This window comes from Antrostomus carolinensis, unplaced genomic scaffold (assembly GCF_000700745.2).
Source record: "Antrostomus carolinensis isolate BGI_N321 unplaced genomic scaffold, ASM70074v2 scaffold10519, whole genome shotgun sequence".
NCBI lineage: Eukaryota > Metazoa > Chordata > Aves > Caprimulgiformes > Caprimulgidae > Antrostomus > Antrostomus carolinensis.
In genome coordinates, this window is record NW_010339227.1 from 62464 (window position 1) to 81921 (window position 19458).

Below are 19458 nucleotides of genomic sequence, written 5' to 3' on the forward strand. Positions count from 1 at the left end.
ACTCTTTCCTCCTTAAAGTTCATGTTGAACACATTAAGTAAGACACTATTGCACTGTGAATCCATTCACAGGCATAAAACTGTGTACAGCGTAAAACTGTGTCATGCACTGCAACCATAACCATAGCAAACTGTCAACTTTTAAAAATCTAAATCTAACTTTTGCATTCAACAAGTTACATTTAAGGGAGAAAATCTTACCCAGGAAGGACTGTAAGCTTCACACATGGTAAAAATGCACAGTATTGTAAATACCAATAATTGTAGTTAAAAAAATACTTTCTATTCAAAGAAAGCCAGACTTCCTACCTTCACTACAGGGTGTCCTCCAGTGGATGCTTTTACTGCTCCTCTGCTTCCTTCTGTTTCATAGTGAGCTCTGTGATGTGTTTTAGGCTGGACTTCTATTTTCAGTTCACACTGCCCGTAATGACTTGGTAAAGGCCAGTCAAGAGGTGGCAATGAAGATGTGCTGCAATCAAGACGAGCACACCATGGTTAAATGAACTATGCCATTTGGCCACAGTACAAACAAAGTCACTTCACAGTAAAATACAGACAACGAAGTCTCTTTCCTAATAAATGATGACCAAATAAGAACAGCTATTAGCCTAAAACTGTTACTTGAAAATTCCAAAGTTTTGCTGGTGCATTTGTATTTCTTTTGGGGCTGTTAAGAGCAGAATTTCTTCCTTCCAATACCTGATGAAAAGAAAGGTGTGGCATGACCCCCCTGCCCCACATTACCAGGGCTATTCTATAATGCCATTATATTAATTTTTTATCCTCAAGTATATCAGGAAGCAAGTTCAAATGTTGCTTAGAAGGAACAGTCTTAAGTTCAATCTATAAGTCATTAAGTTTTAGCTCTCTACATTATTATCCTCCAGCTTGTTATTTTTGTTTTTCCAAGACCAGTAAGCACTGCACTTTGTTAACTATCATTAAAATGAACACTATATGATGATCCATAATTTTAAAGCTACTAGTCCTATTTAAGCATAAAGACTTACTGCAACAGAAAACAAAGACACCTGAAGTACACACTTAGGTTATCCACAGATTATATATATCCTTACACACAGCAGCGAAGTCACTCCAAGGAAGAAGGAGAACAAAATGCAGTTATAGGAGTAATAAGGAAGAACCTCAAAGGCAAATAAGCCACACGATGTCACCAGTGTTTTCATACCTACCCTTTTACCTGCACAGATTTATGATTCTAATAAGATGAACAGTCAAATTCAAATCAGTAATTACCTAGTAGAACAAATTAATTTACAAACATTTTAAAGTGAGCGTTTATGGCATTGTGTACGAAACAAGAACATTTACATAAAATAAGCTTCTACTAAAATAGTTTTGTGCTACCTTAGTCTAACCAATGGGGAAAGTAAATTAGGTTTTAAAGAGAGGAACAAATAATTGGTTTGTATCGTCATCTGAGAAAGCTCAATTCCATTTCCTTCTACTTTTCAGGAAGTCAGGAAAAACCCCACCACCAACTGAAAGCCATGCAAATTTCCACAAACATGAATAGCCACAGGTCCAACAAAGATAAACTACACTTTCTGGAGATTTAGCCAAGACCTATAAAACATATCCACAGTTGAGAAAGAAGATAATATTTGGACTGAACAAGAAAGAAAAGAAAGCTCTGTCTTTAGCAAGTATCTGGATGGACTTGGGCTCAGCCTGCAGCACCATACATCTGCCTTTTACTACAAAAATCAGTCACTAAGCGTGGAAAAGAGGGAGAAGAAATGGCACCACTTGCTGGTCTCCTCCTACAGCAGAACACCCTACAAGCCTGGTGACCTGCTGCTTCATGGAGTACCTCTACTGTGCACTTCAGGAGAGAGCCAACGTTACAAGCCTTATCACCTGAAGCGTGTTTCTGAGAGCAACGTCAGGAACAAGAGTATTTCCCTTTCTTCTTACTGAAAGGAAGAAATGTGAGCAACAAATCATCTCCACAGGCGTTCAGTGTGCAGCAAAGACTTCTTCCCCCAGTAAGGAGGTCTGACGACTGGTCCTTCCACAGCTGTAGTATTTACTGAGTAGGAGAGGACTAGTGATGTCAGCAATAAAGAGGAAACTGCCAGGAATGCAGTGTAAGCCCAATCCTTCCAGATACTTACCACAGGCCAAGACGTACTGCCTAAATGCTACTACTGGCTATCAACTAGACCTTGCCATTCACTTTTATAGCTACTGAAGGAGAAGAGGACTCAAGTCTTCAGTCTGAAAAAGGAAAGAAAATGACAGGATTAGAAGATACTAAAAAGAGTTTTAAAAGAAATGTAGCATGTGAGAAATTTTTCTTTAGTATTTCTGGAAACCTGTTTCTCCCCAGGTAACCAAATATTCTATGTCAAAATAGGTGATACACACAGTGAACAGATATGGTCCCTAAGCGAACCTGGTATAATACGCATGCCACAGACTATACACCAATTACCGGGAGCTATTAGTGAAAGTTTAATAATAAATATGAAGCCAGGCTCTTCTCAGTGATGCCCAATGGTAGGACAAGGGGCAATGGGTGTGAGCTGGAACACAGGAGGTTCCGTTTAAACTTGAGAAGAAACTTCTTTACAGTGAGGGTGACAGAGCCCTGGAACAGGCTGCCCAGGGAGGGTGTGGAGTCTCCTTCTCTGGAGACATTCAAGACCCGCCTGGACGCCTTCCTGTGTGATCTCATTTAGGTTCCTGCTCTGGCAGGGGGATTGGACTGGATGATCTTTCGAGGTCCCTTCCAATCCCTGACATTCTGTGATTCTGTGTAAACGCAGTCAAGAAAAAAAAAAAAGTATTTGTTGCTTGTGACCACTCTCCATACAGCCGCTGAGAGAGGTTTACTCCTCCAATTAACTACCAAAAATGTGTCACAAACTGTATCAGACTCCCATTATCTCCTGAAAAAATATTTGGAATACTAGAACAAACACAGAGACAGGAAAATAACCAAGTCTCAAGATTCTGTCATTCTTAGAAAACAAATAGAAAATATCAGCATGAGAGAGCAGGCAAGCACACAACGCATGCACAGATGCCTAAAACATCAAAAAACTGGAAAGCTTTCAAAAAATTTTTCAAACAAATTACAGAGCCTTTGAGGCTGTGTGGCATCAAACTGATGTATTCTAGATGTAGCACCTGCTTCCCTTTGGAGTTTGATGTTAGACACCCAAACTGCTGTTTCTCTCTGAATATTTTTCTTGCTGTCTCCATCATCCTCAACTTCTCAGCAGCAGTGGAATCTTAAAAAGTTTTAGGGTATACTGTCATACATCTTTCTGCCCTGTGAAGATATCAGTTTAATGTGTTTTTGCTTCCACATCACCCTTTCACATTTTTCAGATAAATGCTGTAGCAATACACATTTGACTGCATCAGTGATCTAACTTTATTTCGAGAGGTAATTTTTTGAATCCTAATTATTAACAGAGCCCCAGTTGTCTATACAGCTTCTTCAAACAGAACTAGTGGGACAGAGGCAGAGAGGGAACTTTCGAGACAGCACTGTCACCTTCTGAAAGTCGTATGAACCCACAAGCTTGGACACTAAATAAATTTTTAAAAAATTAAAAAAAAAAATCAGAATATAATGTACAAACTCTTGGGGCTTTTTTACACTACGTAGATATCAATACCAAAACAGAAGAATCAAGGCAGTGTTTGGGGGGCAAGAGATAACAAGTTTGTAAATATCTTCAACACTTTTCTGTATGAAACAATGCTATTTTTGTACAAGAAGTTGCATATGGGAAAGTAAGTCTGAAGCTGCTAGCTTTACTGCATTGAAGGATGTGTTCTCAAGAAAATATTGTTCAGTCTACACCATTAGGTGAGGGTCAGCAGTAAAACTGCCAAACTTTTAACTCACCACAGTTATTTTGTTTGTCAGTTGTAAACTGTGCATTGAACTCCAATGATCTCTTGATAGTTTAGAACTTATATAAGTTCAAAATTTAGTGCTGCATTACTCTTAAAATACCTGGAACATGTTTAAGCATAAGCAGCTCAGCTGCTTTAGAATGAGCAAAAAATTGGTATTACAAAAAGATTTCTGTCTCCCTCAGCTCACACAGAGCATGACAGTATTTGCATTATTGATAAAGCCACCTCACTTTGCATTCAGAACCCGGAATCCAGATCAGCTGCTGACTACAGGGTTTTTCCCCAGTCATTTTAGATCCAAAGATTAAAAGTAATAAGAAGCTTTGTTATTTAAAATCCCTCACTTTTCAGACTCGATGGGGAGGGAACATATCTGCAGACACTTTCACGTTTCATACAAAATTCTACCCACTTCATCACATAATTACTGTTATAATAAATTGTGACTTAGTCTTTTACAAAAGTTTCTCTAATTTTTTTTGCTTTCCTTAAATAAGTAAAAACCTTATTAACAATGCAGTAGCCTACTAGTAAAGCATCAAATCATACGTCAGGAAACAGAAAAAAATCTTAACATATTGTTGAAACAGCACTCATCTGCAAACCAACAAATGTTCTTCCAGTAATCCTAAGGGAGTTTTATAATCTGATTAATGCAAGCCTCCAAAAGCTCATACTGCTATCACATCAAGATTAAAGGCTTCAGAGAACAGCAGCTATTAAAGGAAACTCAGAAGTAAAAAAGGAATCCTTCAGCAGCATCCTCAGCAGAAGCCACTATATTTAAAATTACCACGTCAGTGATAATTTTATCAATATTAACAGATACCTTCTGCCTCTGCAACCATTATCTCTAAACCAGAACTGATTCCGGCTGCAGGAATTGATAAACAAACACTTAATGTTCAGCATAAGGACAGCCAAACGTGTCCGTGTGGACTTCAGTACTCACACCTGCACAAGTCAGGGCTCAGCTCATGGGTGCACTATGCCTCTTGCACAGGAAGAAACAAACCCCAGAAACAAGATTGCTTGTTTGCATTTGTCTGTAGCCCCCCAGCAGTATGTGTGGGACAGAAGGAAGAATAAATTTTATGAGAATAAAGAAGAAAAAAGCTAAAAATAAACCAGTTAAAAACTTAAAAAACAGTTACCTTCCATTTGTAGCACTCTTCCTGGGTAACTCACTGGACAAAGAGCTGGGGCTCTGTGCAGACAATCTGCTAAGGCTGGTACCTCAGCTGAAGCACATGTGCAATTAGCTCAGAGTTACTCTTACAACACAGGTGGAACTGATATAAGAAATCATTTTAGCCACTCTGTATGAACATGTTCCTGCCTCTTTGTAATCACTAACTCTAGTAATAACCTTTCAAAGACACCCACTAGGATCTCAAGATGAGATTCACACATCTCCTGGAGTGATTCTTTTATTATTTCTTAGTTGCAGCAAAGATTACATTTCCCACTTACAGCTCTTCCCAACACATCAAAGTCTTGTCCCTGTGGGAAAAAGCTCACTGACCATACACTGGATATGCCACATCATTTCCTCAGTTTTTGCAGAGATTAACCAACAGTGTATCAACATAGCAAACACCTGAGAATCTCAAAGCCTAACTATGATCAAATGCTACGGTCCTCTCCCATAATGCTTGTAGAGCCAAATCACTGCTATGGTTGCTCTTCACTACCTAGCACAAAGCAACGTTTTCCTTGGTGGAATAATTTTGGAGTTAAGAATTTAGGGGCCATTCCAGTTGCCACAGTGGCTTATCAATAGACTTTTAAAATACTGTTTACATTCAAAATATCGCTGTTGTACTACTAGCAGACCCACGGTAACTATGCTTTCAGAGTATTGATACAGTATACTACCCAGTAAAATCTGTATCATTTCAGAATAAAGCAGAGAGCTGAATCACATGTACAGCACAAAGGTCCCATATCAAACACTACCTGAATTTCTCTGGATTCATTAATGGTGTGTAAACATTACAGCAATTAACCTAGCTTATTAAAAATCTAAGAGGTTCAAAGTTCTCTTGTTTGCCTCACTTAAGTGGGCCCTTATCTTCAAAGTCAGCGATTTGCAAATATTTTCACTATAAAGTTTTGCTAACGTAGTATAGCTGGTGTTATTTGTATTTATCAAAATAAGCTGATAACTACTTAGCAGAGTACATTTGCCTATAGTCCACTCACACTGAAAGATTTAGTCTTCTTAAAATTAAGACCAAATAGAACACAATTCTATTCCTCTCTACTCCCCAGACTTCCAAGAGAATGATTCAGACAAGAGAAACAACTTTTCCCAGTATTTGGCCATCTACCACTATATTCAAATTGTATTTTTCTGAGAGAGTATGCAACATTGTCAGCAATCCTAGTTTCTAATGGTAACTGCCAGATAATGGGAAGTAAAATACTCTCAAGTTGCTGTTAAGCATCCATCACTAAAGTGATTCCTGAACTGTAAATACATCTATGAAAGCCTGTTTGTTCATCACCAACTACTTCATAGCCTGTCACTTCTCAGTGCTCTAGATTAAATTTGTGACACAGAAGCCTGAAGACATCAGTTTATATAGTAGTTTTTAAATCAATGTGTAAGTCTCTAAGAATTCCATGAGGAAGACACAGCAAAATAAAATGGGTTTTATTTCAAGAGTTTTGCCCATTAATATTGCCTGGTTATCTACCTGACAAAAGCACTATTTGTTCCCATCAAATACTTCAGCAGTTAAAGAAAAACAAAAAATGAATGACTCATTAAGTTTACTACCCTACCAAGTGCCTGTTTGCTTGAGACACAAATTAGGTTCTCAACATCTTCCTTACAGAGCCTAAAACTTACAGTTCCACCAACCATTCATGTTAAAAGTCCTAATTTTAAAGCAAACAAAAAACCAAGCCTAAAATCAAAAATAACAGAACCCCACAATTTTCAATTGCATTATCTTTGCCCACTCCTCTAACCAAGTGCCCCATGTTACCTACATCAGTGCTGCCTACGTCTGTGATGGTTGTTAAATCCAGAACACTGCAACCATGGTTGTTAACATCATGAATGTTGCTGATCTCTTATGAATTGTACTGTAGTGTCAAGTCCTCACTAAGAGTATTGTATTATATTATATTAATTGCTAAGTAGAGGTTATTGGGTCATCCCTATACTCTTTTTACTCCCCTTGATCAAGTTTAAGAAAAGTACTGTAAAACAGACCTTGTAATTATATTTTTGCACTTCCTGGAAATATTACAACGGTGACCCTGTTTCAGGGGAGATGGATCAGACACAGAAGAGCTACATACACTGTAACTGAGAACATCAATTTTGGTAAAATAAGTATATGTCTCACTTCAAAATACGATTTGCTACTCATCTTTCTAACACAGCAGCTTTGTACTCGAGGAGGCTGGCTGGAATCTAAACAAGAAAACTTTAATAAAAGGGATCAGTCTTGAAGAGCTTCCCAATACTACACGGTTTTATAAATATTTACTAAATACCTACTAATTAGAAATTTCACAAAGTTTCAAAGACTTAAAGATACACTTAAGATAATTCACATGAGCATACTAACCGCTTTCAAATGGTGCCTGAGTGTCAGCAAGACAATCAAATATAGATATTTGAACATGAAGAGACTCTAGGAAGAAACTTTTTCTGGTATTCTTCTAGACTATTTATAACCTACACTGACATAGGCTACCTAAATAAGAAAGTGAACTTGAAGCATCTATGTTTCCCTTCCAACAGCCAATACAGCACTTGGGAAAGGAGTGAATGAAAAAGAGAATCCAATTAACAAAAGAATCTGAAATAACTTTATGCCAAAACCTAGAAACAGGTCTTTTACAGAGATTTAGTGGAAAAAAAACCCTTGAGTTCTTCCTGCGAGTAAAACTCGAGCTCTAACAGTAAATGTGCAAGTCATAAAACCAGCATCTTCATGAAATGTCGGGGTAATAAGAATGGGGAGGTCATATCTACTATCACTACATTAAGATCTGAAAAAGAAAGGGACTTTCCAAGTGGAGGGGAGAGAAACCTGAGACACACAGATAGATAGAGGTATTTTAAATAACAGTAACAGGAGTAACAATGTAATAAATAAAATTATCAAATAACCTCATTGCTGAATATTATGTAAAATGAGCAATTCAATCTGCCATCAAAAGAGCGCTCATCTGCCAAGGTATCTGATTAACGACATCATCGACAGATACCTTCACTATTCTTGATACAGAAGACACTACCTAGTTCCTTTTTACCTGTCTGTAAGGCATTGTTGCACTGGTTCTGTCCACTGATGCTCACCTAGACTCATCTTTGACAAGGAAGCAGAAATGTCACTCGGGGCACATAATACATATACATTTTCCATATGCTACACACTGTCAGATTATGGATTTCTGTGACCAAATAATAAGCTGTCATCTAACAAAATTGTTTGGATGGTATCTGAAATATGACTAAAATGCTCAAAAGCATGTTACACATTCTTAGATTTTGTTAAGTATTGCACACTTACTGAACACTGAAGAAAGACGAAAAACATGGTCAGGACTTGACAGGTAACAACTAGATTACAGATTTACAGCCCTTCAAATAGTATTCAGAGAAGGAGGTGCTAGCTGCACATTTCATACCATGTCACATGTGAGGCCAGTTATCCCCACTTCTACCAGGGGTCAGTTTATTGCAGTTGAGGGTGTACACTGGTCAGAGTCTGCACATGCTTGGAATCAATATTCCAGTTTACTTCATGCACTACTTTGTGCTTGACAATACAATCAAGACATTTTAAAAATGCATTAATTGTAATATATATCATGATTTATATTAAAATTAATATATTACTATATAGAATATGTAATAAGGATATAAATTCCAATTAATATCTAACTCTTTATGACAACTGAGGTGCTCACTTTTGGTCACTGTCATAAACTATTTAAGAAAATGCAGATGTTCTTGCATTTCATTTTTATTCATAAAATATAAGAGTCAACTTGGTTCCCCTACTTTACAAGCACCAAAATTATAAAAATATTGTATGACAGAGTTAAATGCTTTAACATATTGAAGATGCATACTTTCATAGCACCTGGAACAGGCTACAAGTGCTAAGTAATTAAACGTTTCACTGAGGATACAGCTGCCAATGCAGCCATTTCCACTAATTCAATAGTCAGACTACATTTTTGGCAGCAAATGTATACAGCTTAATAGTGCTATTTTGTTTACTTGTGATTAGGTGCAGTCCTTATTGTCTTCTGCCTGTCTGACCACTTTATATTTAGGTAAGTTCTTCAGTGCCAGCTTCTAAATAAATTCTAACATTTTTAAAAAATATATTTTTACTTCTTAATGAAAACAGTAAAATTTATTTTTATTCAGTTCTGCTCAGTTCTCTCCACTACAAGAGGAAGCAGGTTTAACTGAATATCTATTTTTGTAACTATTTTGGTCATCCCGTGGAAGAACCATAGATCCATATCCCATCTTTCCCCCTGCCTATATATTGATGTGCTTTTACCCTTTGGTAGTGCTCACCCTTTATGAGCTATGTTAGCCTGTGAGCTAACAAAAATGCCAAGTTAGCACTGCTGAGTATCCTACATAAATATAATACAATTCCAAAATACACCATTAAGGAAAAATAGTTATCATTGTTCTAGTTAGAATGAAAAGATTCTCGTAACAGACTGAACACCTTTTTTAACCTATGAGCAGATTGCAACAGAATGAAAAAAAAAAAAAACAAAAAACAAACCCACACTTCAAGACAGTTAACATATCTGTCAACACGGTAGTTTCAGATCCGGTAAAACAGAATTTTCCAGCTAGCAGCTTTGCATCTTCATTGTTAAACTTCACGTTCATAACAGTTATGTGGAAGGACATTAAAGAAGAGGGGGAAAAAAATAATCACAGAATCACTTGTTCTCACTGAAATCAATACATTTCTGAAGAGAGGAGAAACTAAAATCTGTAGTTATACAATTATGCAAAACTGACAAAATGGCTGAGTAAGTGTTATTTACATACATTTAGATATTGACAATCTAAGGTAGTTGATAACTTCTCAAGGATTTATACAAAACTGTTTTAAAATTAACAAAAGTTTTGTATTAATAAAAATGAGCTTTCTGTGTAACACTGATCTATCAACACACAGGAATACGTTCAGCAGTAAAACAGAAAAGTTAGTTGTTAGAACTCAGATGAAGACTGAAGTCTATTTGATAGTACCCAGTAGAAGTTACCCTGAGGGAAACTCTTAAAGCTATGATTCACTTATCTTCCATTTGCTTAAAGGATGTTTCACTGTACCCTGAAAGTACTGGTTTACATTTCACCCATTTGCATTTGTAACTTCCCTCTTGGGTAATCTATGGTAAAAGTTACAGCTGAATTTTCTCCATTAGTTCTTTGCTTAAAATGCACGTGGAAAAGGTCAATCTTTAAAAGATGACAGAGTGGTTTTATATTCTACAAGATGGACACCCTGGAGAATATTCACGTACCCAACGCAGAATGAGAACAAATATTCTAAAACATTTTTTCAATAGGATTCTTCATCTGACAAGTCAACAGGAAACAATACATCAAGATGTTACAGTGATGCAAGAATGATACCTGAATTTGGAAAAAGCCACCAGAAGGGACAATTAAAAGCCAGCATCCACTTTTCAGCAAGCTGTGCTTCTGAGGGCAGTCCCCAAAAGAATCTCTCTTCAGTAAGCTTGGCTTACTGGGCAATAGTTAACTCTAGTTTTCTGCTCAGAATTTTAAATGCTGAGAGCCAGAAAAAAAGCCTCCTATAGGGCATCTCTGAAACTTGGTCAAAACCATTATTTTGCTTCACTTATTTGGGGGGAGGAAAATGTTAACACCATGAATATTTTCTAAGCCATTTTTCAAAAATTAAAAATACGGAGTGTGAAAACAAGAAATTGCAATTAGAAAAACACTGTATTTTGTCATTAGCCTTTATGATTTAAAGGCTTTGCCTTTTTCAAAATAAAGCATCTGTGTGGAGAATCCCCCTCCCTCGAAGAAAGAAGAATTCTGCTTCATCCACTACATCGCTGAAGAGCAAATCTTAAGCGTTGCCTGTGGACAGAATGGTACTATTTTAATCAAAGTTATTTTAAAATCAATATAGACTAGCATGGAAGCACTGACATTTAAACCTATAATATGGATTTTACATGGATAATCATGCTTTACAGATATTAAACTAACATACCTTTCTTACAAAATGTCCACACAAACAATGTCTGCAGCTTCCTCCTCCTAGTACCTCCTTACCCCTTATTTTTAAAACCTAGCAGAGCAAGAAGGTGGTTCAAGAATCGAATGGATAACTTCAGCTGAGTAATCACACTATCTGTCCATCCAGCAGCAGTGCTGCTTAAGGAGTTCTCATTTCTACTCCACCCCCTGCATTGTACTGGCAAAGTGATTCCAGAAGCTATACAGCTGGAAAGATCACACAACTGCTCCACCTAAGAAGTAACAGAATGGGAAGGAGGGTGAACCTCACCCTGCAACCAAATGAGTTCCTTTCTGAGCCTCCACAAATCACCCTGCTAGTACATGACAGGACTACAAAAGGAAAAGAGCTAGTTAGCTCAGCACCACCATGGTGGAAATACCCTTGGAACGACAGACCAGAAATCAGTTCTTTCTGGATGATTTTCAGTATGGCATGCAAATTTATTTTCTCCATTCTATTTCTAGAATTCTATCAGCCCAAAGAAGCAAGTAAAACCAAAAGCAAATAAACTCCTCACCTCTTTTGTGGTCTCACAGTTTTAGAAAATCATGTAAGTCATGTTTATTTAGCTATATTGAGAAGTTAACTGCTCAGATTAGATGGAACTGCAAAGCGCGCACAAAACCTGCAGGCAGTGGATTCAGCTGGGTTCTGTGCATGTGTGCAAACGAACTTTATTTAAATAAAACTAGTCCTATGTTACAGTGCATCTAATGTATTTTTGAAAGAGGAAAAAGATGGGTATTTGGTATCTCAACTTGCTTTTTCCTAATTATATCATCTACCTGCCGACAAGAAGTTTTCTTCACGAAGTCTTAATGCATCACTGAAACACAAACACATTTACCTGTCTATTTAAGATGCACAGGAGGAGGAAAATGGGAGGGAAGGACTTCCTAATCACTTACCGAAATATTGGAGTATGACCAGGCTTTGGTTTGTTCCAAGTAAAGTGCGAAGGAACTGAAAGAAATTGGTCTCCGGGCAAATCTTTTTTCAAGGTGTGCTGAGATCCAGAGCAGTCATCTGCAGTTTCAAGGGATGACGATAAGTTACCCTGTTCTTCAGGACAGATATCTATTTTTCCAGATAAAGTGGCAGTCTGATCCTCTGAGGTCTTTCTTGTTTTTAGAGGAATATCGGTCTCTGTACAACACTGAAATGGTGAAAGGCCAGAATTAAGGCCTTGTACGTTATGGATGGAAGTGTTTAGCCAGGTGTCTTCTGTTATGCTTCCTCTGGGAGAATGGCCAGGGGATGGAGTTGGAGAATGGTGAGGAGAGAGAGAACCAGCATAGCAAATCTCGGCACTGGAGTGTCGTCGTTTCCCACAGGGGGATGTAGGTCTTGAGGAGGGCCTTGATGTTGGTCTAGGGCTTAGCCAGTTTTCATCTGTAATACTAGTTCTAGGAGAATGACAGGGGGACTGTCTAGGTGACAAGGCATGCCCAAATCCATAAGGCTGCTGCCAAGATTCATCACTGAGACCTCTTGGAGAACCACCAGGAGATGCCAATGGAGAGCCAAGGGTAAATCGAGCAGCTGCTTCATTTAGCTCTGAGTCTACATCATCATAAACATGGGAAATGGATTCACAAGAGGAAGCATCTGAAAACCAACTTCTGGATGAAATGCTGCTGGCAGGGCTTGGACTAAGGGATGATTCCCTATATGATGGCTCAAGAGGAAGATAGAGATGGTCCCGTGAAGGCCTTTCCATATACTCATTTTCTGTGCCATTTGTGTGCAATTCATCTTCATTGGCTTCAATCCCTTGATGACAGTTTGGTGAAATAGATGTAATCTGAATACTGGGGCACTCAAAGGGTTTGGGCCCACCTAGTGGGCTGTACTTGGATTCTGGTACATCACAAGTTCCTTCGTAGTTCTTATGACTCTGAAGTCTTGTAGGTGGTGACAGAGGAGAGGAGTGAGACTGCAACCCTTGGCGAGGAATACAAATGGGCTGATTTACAGAGGATGATGGTTGGTCTACGTTAAAGATGTATATGGACGCACAGTCATCTGACTCAAGATCTGAAAACAAAAATTAAAAAAAAGAAGAAGAGAGTCAGAATGCAATACTTGGAAAATGCCACAAACAAAATCCTTTGTTTCCCAGGTATGGCCTGTTTTCAACATCCTAGACACTTCCCATTACACTAGCCACCCAAAATGAAGCTCTTTCTTCATTTTAAGTTTTCCCCAGCCATATTTACAGATAAATATGACTACAGTATAGTTTTTTGTCATAAATCTTGTCTTCAACCAGATTCCACAGATTATATGCATCTTCAGTGGTTGAAAATATAACACACACAGAAAATAGGTTTAAAATCTTGAAAGGATCTAACCTGGAATACTCAATTCAAACTATCTTTCATAACAACATTCCTTTCATAATTAATAATTTTAAATAATCCATTAAAAAGTAATCTTTTTGACATTAAGAGGACTATGATACTTTTTGCAAGCCCCATTAGTCAATATTTATAAGCACTGGGATATCACATACATAATATTTATCTCCTTTAACACTAGAAAGCATCTTACAGTGACTCAAACGTCAATGAAGATTATAAACAACTAAAAATGTTCAATCAAAAGAGGCCTATCAAAGAATATTACTAAAGATATTATGAACAATCTTATTCCAAAGATCTTTCTTGGTTGCTTAGAAAACTCTCAAGTGCCCATCCCACAGAATAGCATTTTTCAAGTGCAGTCTCACGAAGTTTGAGCACTAGTTGTTCAGCATGAAAAAGGCAAAACAAAATATTCTCAGATCTCACTAACTTATCCAAAACACAGGAAATATTCCAAAGAAAAACAAGCAATTGAGAGGGAGTGCAAATCCAGCTAACAAAATCGGCAGCTTTGTCTCACAGAACTGAAGCAGATTTTCTTGCCCCACTTCTCAATACTGAACTGGCTGCCAGTACGAGACATTTGTCTGAAACAAGACTAGAAAACACAGCTTTTTCTTATTTTGTAACCACGATGCTTCCACTCTTGTTTCTTTCCCCTTGTAAAATAGATCCGTCCCTCTGTAATTATAGAAAGTAAGTATTCAGGAAGTATCAGGTAGTTCACTCGTCTATCATCTCCTAGCAGATGAAATTAAATGTACTTGGACCATCCCCACTAGAAACTAGTCTCAGAATCTGTTAACAATATTGTCTCCACAACCTGAGTAATTTGTTTTAATGCTGAATCACTTTGAGAGCTTTTGACCCATCACTAACATTTAGCATCACCATTAAAATTACACAGTTTCTAGTGCTTTGCATGGGGGTGTTTTGGGGTTTTTTAAAGTATTTTTTTCAGTAATAGGGGAATATTATGCAGAAGCATAAGTGTTTCTGCTAACTAAAATGCTCCTGTGTCAAATGTGACTATGAGACATCACGTTCATACAATTATTTTCCATAAATCCACACTGGATGACACTAATTGCATCTCTGGGTATTAGTTGTTTTGGTTTTATTTTTAAATGGTTTTCGTCCTGAGGATCAGTAGATTATTAATACTTGTTTTAAAATAAATCTAGTCTCTCGCACAATCAGATAAAATATTGAGACAGGAAGCCGTGCATTTCAGGCCTTTCCATGATGAAAAAAAATTAGTATGTTAATAAAGTCATTCTATTATCAATTTCACTAATAGGAATCAGCTTAAAATTAACTAAAACAGAAACAAAACAGCATCTCCTCAGATACTACAACTAAGCATTTTCAAACAGAGAGAAAGCATTCTGTTACCCAGGAACAGACTATGTTCCTCAGCTGAAAGGTCATGGGCAGGGAGCAGCTCTATTAGTAAGCTATCTATTAAAGGAGGCACAAAATTGCATTTTAGACTAGTACTAAGTAGTTTTATAAGCATTGTGTGATTTTATATATTACATGTAGTCATATATAACAATTATCCATATTACGTAATTATATAATTAACTACTATTATAAGTTAAGAGCACAAAAAAATCAGTATAGGTTAATTTCTAAATATGCATACACTAAAAGGATAAGGATACTCAGGAAGGACTATTTCGTGTCTCACCCAAATACCTAGCACAAGCTGACTATGTTGAACACTATCAAAACCGCATTTCCCTGTCCTTTAACCAGGATAACAAACATTTAAAACTCTTTGCTGTTTCCCATCACAAAACTTGAACTGCAGACAGTAGTTAGTTACAGGCTTTCCACATCTACTGGTGTATTTGTGCGCAAGATCAAAGATGCCCTTGTTTCCTAACTCAATATTAGAAGCATAGGTCAAGGGAGGGAAAAAAAGCAATTATCCAGTTACTCCAAACCTAGAAATAAAAGAGCTACAGAAATTTTGAAATAATAATTAAAAAAATTACAGGAAAACAACAGTTGGAAGTCTTCAAGTCCTGTGCGTAACCATTTACTGACATTAATGGCTTTAGGAACAGTAGCAGCACATTGTTTGTGCTAAAACTCTCACCATTGCAAAGAGCCTTATTTCTCTTGCAGCAATAATAAAGAAATCTTAAAATATTTAAGACAGTTTGTCCACTTTCAATGTCATTGGGATTTACAAGAAGCACTGTAGGGGGGAAAAAAAAAAAAAAAAAAAAAAAGCAAATGTACATTCAAAATTTAAGTTTCATGGAGCTGAGGTGGAGAGACCAGACTAGCACAGAATTATCAACACCAGCTGGGAAGAACTGGGGAAAAGGCAGGAGAGCACTCTTCTGACTCAGGCTTCTTTGGTCCCTCTCCATGACAAACAACTTCTAACAAGTGTGGCACTGTGCTCTCCTATTACCCCTCCCCAGCAGCATACATGCACACACTCAAAAAACAGGAAGCTAGAAACCTAGAGAAAGAACTATGCATCTAATGAACACCAAATCCCAAAAGCATGCTTAAGCCTGTGGAAACAATATATTCTGAAGTGGAAACCACCCAAACCATTTTCAGACACAATCAATAAACAGGTAGATTTATTCCAGTTCACACACACAAACCCTCTCCCTTGCAGTCATATGCTAAAATAACCTCTTAGTTGCTCATACAAAGGGCAACACTAACTACTAAGACCTTTACAAACTGTGTCATTAAGTCTACTAGACTATTTACCAATAATTATTTTTGTCCTATTAAAGACTGCAGAAAGAATCCAATCTGGAAGATCCCTCTAACCACTAGAAGGAACTAGTAAACATACAAAGATGAATATACCTTGGGAGAAAGACAGAAAGACAAAAAAAAAACCCAAACCAAACACCCAGCTGACAACCCTTAAGATGGAAAGGAGTGAGAATAGCTCAAAAAACCAAACAGCTTCAAGAAAGCAGATGGTAAACAAACTCAGGGTAGTCTCACAATAGGCAAGTGCAAGGCAAAGAGGAGTTATAGAGAAGCCCAAGGCAAAAAATGGAGTTATGGAAATCTGGTTACTTAACAGGAGAGCTATTACATCCTATTAGGGGAGGAAAGTCAGTAAAGAAGTGAAGTTGGCCAAGTCATGAGGCCTTCACTGACCATAAAATATAAGAAAGAAGCATTCAAGAAACAGAAACTAGGTTAGATTACTACGGTAGAGCATAAGAACTACCACAAACACACAAGGGCAAGATGCTAGATAGGACAAACACAAGAAAATACAAAGACCAAGAGAAGCAGTGCCACTCACATCAAAAGCCCACCATGACCTTGAAAAGGCAGGTGTGTTAAATGCTTTTTCTTTAGTCAAGTCAACTGGGTAAATTGCTAACAAAGTTAATAGCAGTGCAGAGTAAAGAAAATTGGACTAAATAAAAGGTTAAAAAGAAGAATTATGGGCCAGTAAGTTTAACTTCAGTTTCAGAAGTAGTAATAATAGTTTATTTGTTCCAGTAAGCATTTAAAAGGAGACAGAGAAACAGAACAAGTCCATGTCTAAGAACAAAACCACGTCAAACAGATTTTGTTTTACAATCAAAGGAGGAGGTCTTCTGGATAGCTAGCATAGAAACTCAACTTTGTTTTAACTTATTAAGACTTTTAACACTACCATGCATGGAGAAGCCACTGAGTGTTCAGGAATTTAGTGAAGCCTTCTTTCCCACTCTGCTGAGAGGAGGTTTACTACTGAGGGACCACAGAATTTAGCAGATGCTCTATATTCGCACAGTGCATATAAGCTATATAAAGCTGCAGACTCCCACTGCAATCTTACATCAGGCACCTGTGTCATCCTTTATCAATGAAAACCAGAAGGTCTGTCCTTTTGGGTGAACATTTGCTACTGTCTGGAAACAGACTAGTTTACAGAAGCTCCTATTTAGTATTGAAACAACGCTGGCTCATCCCTTAGTAAGCTGCTAACTACATTTCAACATAAGCTGTCTAACTGAAGAATATAATTAAATAATAACCAGAACAACTGCTCCTGAAATACATTTTGCTCGCTATTTGCCGTATCAGACTGGACATTCAGGACTACTAATGCGTGCCCACCAGTTGTTCACTCCTCAACGATGTACTGGCACACGCATATGTGCAGCTGTGCAGCGAGCCAAATTTCTCCACAAAAGGAAGGTCAATTACTATCAAATGTCTGAACACAAGCCCTCTGCAAATATTATCCAAACCACTTTATTATTCTCCGTTTGTAAGCCCATAAACAAACAGGTTCAGACAATAGGAGTTGTTATAAGGTACTAAGAAAGCACAACATGACCTAGGTCTTATAAAAATACTACTGTGAAAACAGGATCAGTAATCAAGTCCTTTAAATAGCATGAGGAAAGACTTGAGCGTTGCCACAGACGTCATGTGTGTTCTCAGGCAAGTCATATAATCTGTCTCCACTCCCAAACTTTAAGAAGAATGACAACCTCTTCTGTTTTTCAGCTCTGCCATGACAGTTACCATTATCTCTTTCTGAACACAATGGTATTATAAAGAATGCCACAGAAATATCTGTAAATAAGAACAAAGGCATACGCAGCTCCATTTTTTAATTTCATTATCCTACTCATTTGCAGCAGCTCATATATTTCTTGGGAAGAAAAAGGAGTCTTAATCTTCACAAAGGACACAAAATACCCAGTAGTCATAGTTTTCCTTTTATGTGCTTACAGAGACAATGGATCAGAGTTCTTCTTCGTACATTACCATACTGAAGGTCTATAATCAGATATTTAACCCAGTTTTCCACTGCAACCTGTAAGTTCTCCAGAGATACTTCCTACAAGCTTAAACATCAACTTAAAAACACAACCCAGAAAACCCCTACAAAACTCGGCAATGCCTTAGTTTATAAGGAGCACAACTGATTAGTAAGCCATGAATTATGGTACTAAAAAAGTATGAATTGTGAAAACAATTGAGGTAGCAAGGTGGAGCAGGGGAAGACACATCCTTATACACCAAGTTTAGCAACGCATAAAACAGTAGCTCAAGTTTAAGCTTTCAGAAAAGGATAATTTACAACAACTATAATTTCATGAAGTAGTTCTCCCTCTTCAACAATTTTCTGCTCTGTTTCATGGCCATATCAGATCACTCAAAAAGGCTAAAAATAAATATGACTTCTGTCAATCATATATGCTAGAGGCAGCTCTGTCACACCCATCAGAATTTCACTTGTTTTCTTGTGTTAAGCAAGAATACTGGAAATATATAAGAAAATCCATCTCAACAGTGGGAGCTCATCAATGAGTCTTTTCCAAATTCTAGTCCGGGTGAGAATTCATTATTCTCAGTAGAATAATGCAGAAGTATAATGAAGCTGCACTAGTTCAAGCAGTTCAAGCAAGAGAATAATACAGTATATCAAATGTTTACAACTGACACTGAATAAAATAAGAACATACTGGCTCCCAGGGTGTAACTACACGTTATGTTTTTTTCACAGTAAGTGCCTTCCACACACACTCACACACAAACTAGTAGGGGAAATGAGAAGAGAGGTATTTTTAACCCAGATGATTTTGGCAATCAGAACTGCAGTGCACTAACGTAAACACCTGTATATATACAACTGACTGGATGGCAAGCTTTAGGTCATGGGGAGAAATGAGGAACCAGGACAGGAACTGAAGGTGTTTTCACTATCAAATAAAAATGCAACATGCAACTAAACCCTTTAGGCCATAGCATGGTCTGTGTTTAAACTAGAATGGCTGTCTTACTGCATCAAGCTTCACCCTGACATAACAGAATTAAGTTCCAAATAGGGAAATAACAGTCATGGAAATTTTATTTGGTGTGTAACAAAAACATACTAAATGAACTTGAAAATCA

The 19458-nt window shown here is 37.4% G+C and overlaps 1 protein-coding gene across 1 annotated transcript in view; it reads right to left on the bottom strand.

Moving 5' to 3' along the window:
• Positions 1 to 13231, bottom strand: part of NFATC3 (nuclear factor of activated T cells 3) — a gene marked incomplete at its 5' end in the record, with an annotated part of 55185 nt that extends 41954 nt beyond the window's left edge. Inside the window, 2 exons of the mRNA XM_010175764.2 lie at positions 309 to 471; positions 12103 to 13231. Coding sequence (XP_010174066.2) covers positions 309 to 471; positions 12103 to 13231 — 1292 coding nt within the window. The remainder of the gene's footprint in view (positions 1 to 308; positions 472 to 12102) is intronic.
• Positions 13232 to 19458: the final 6227 nt, after the last annotated feature.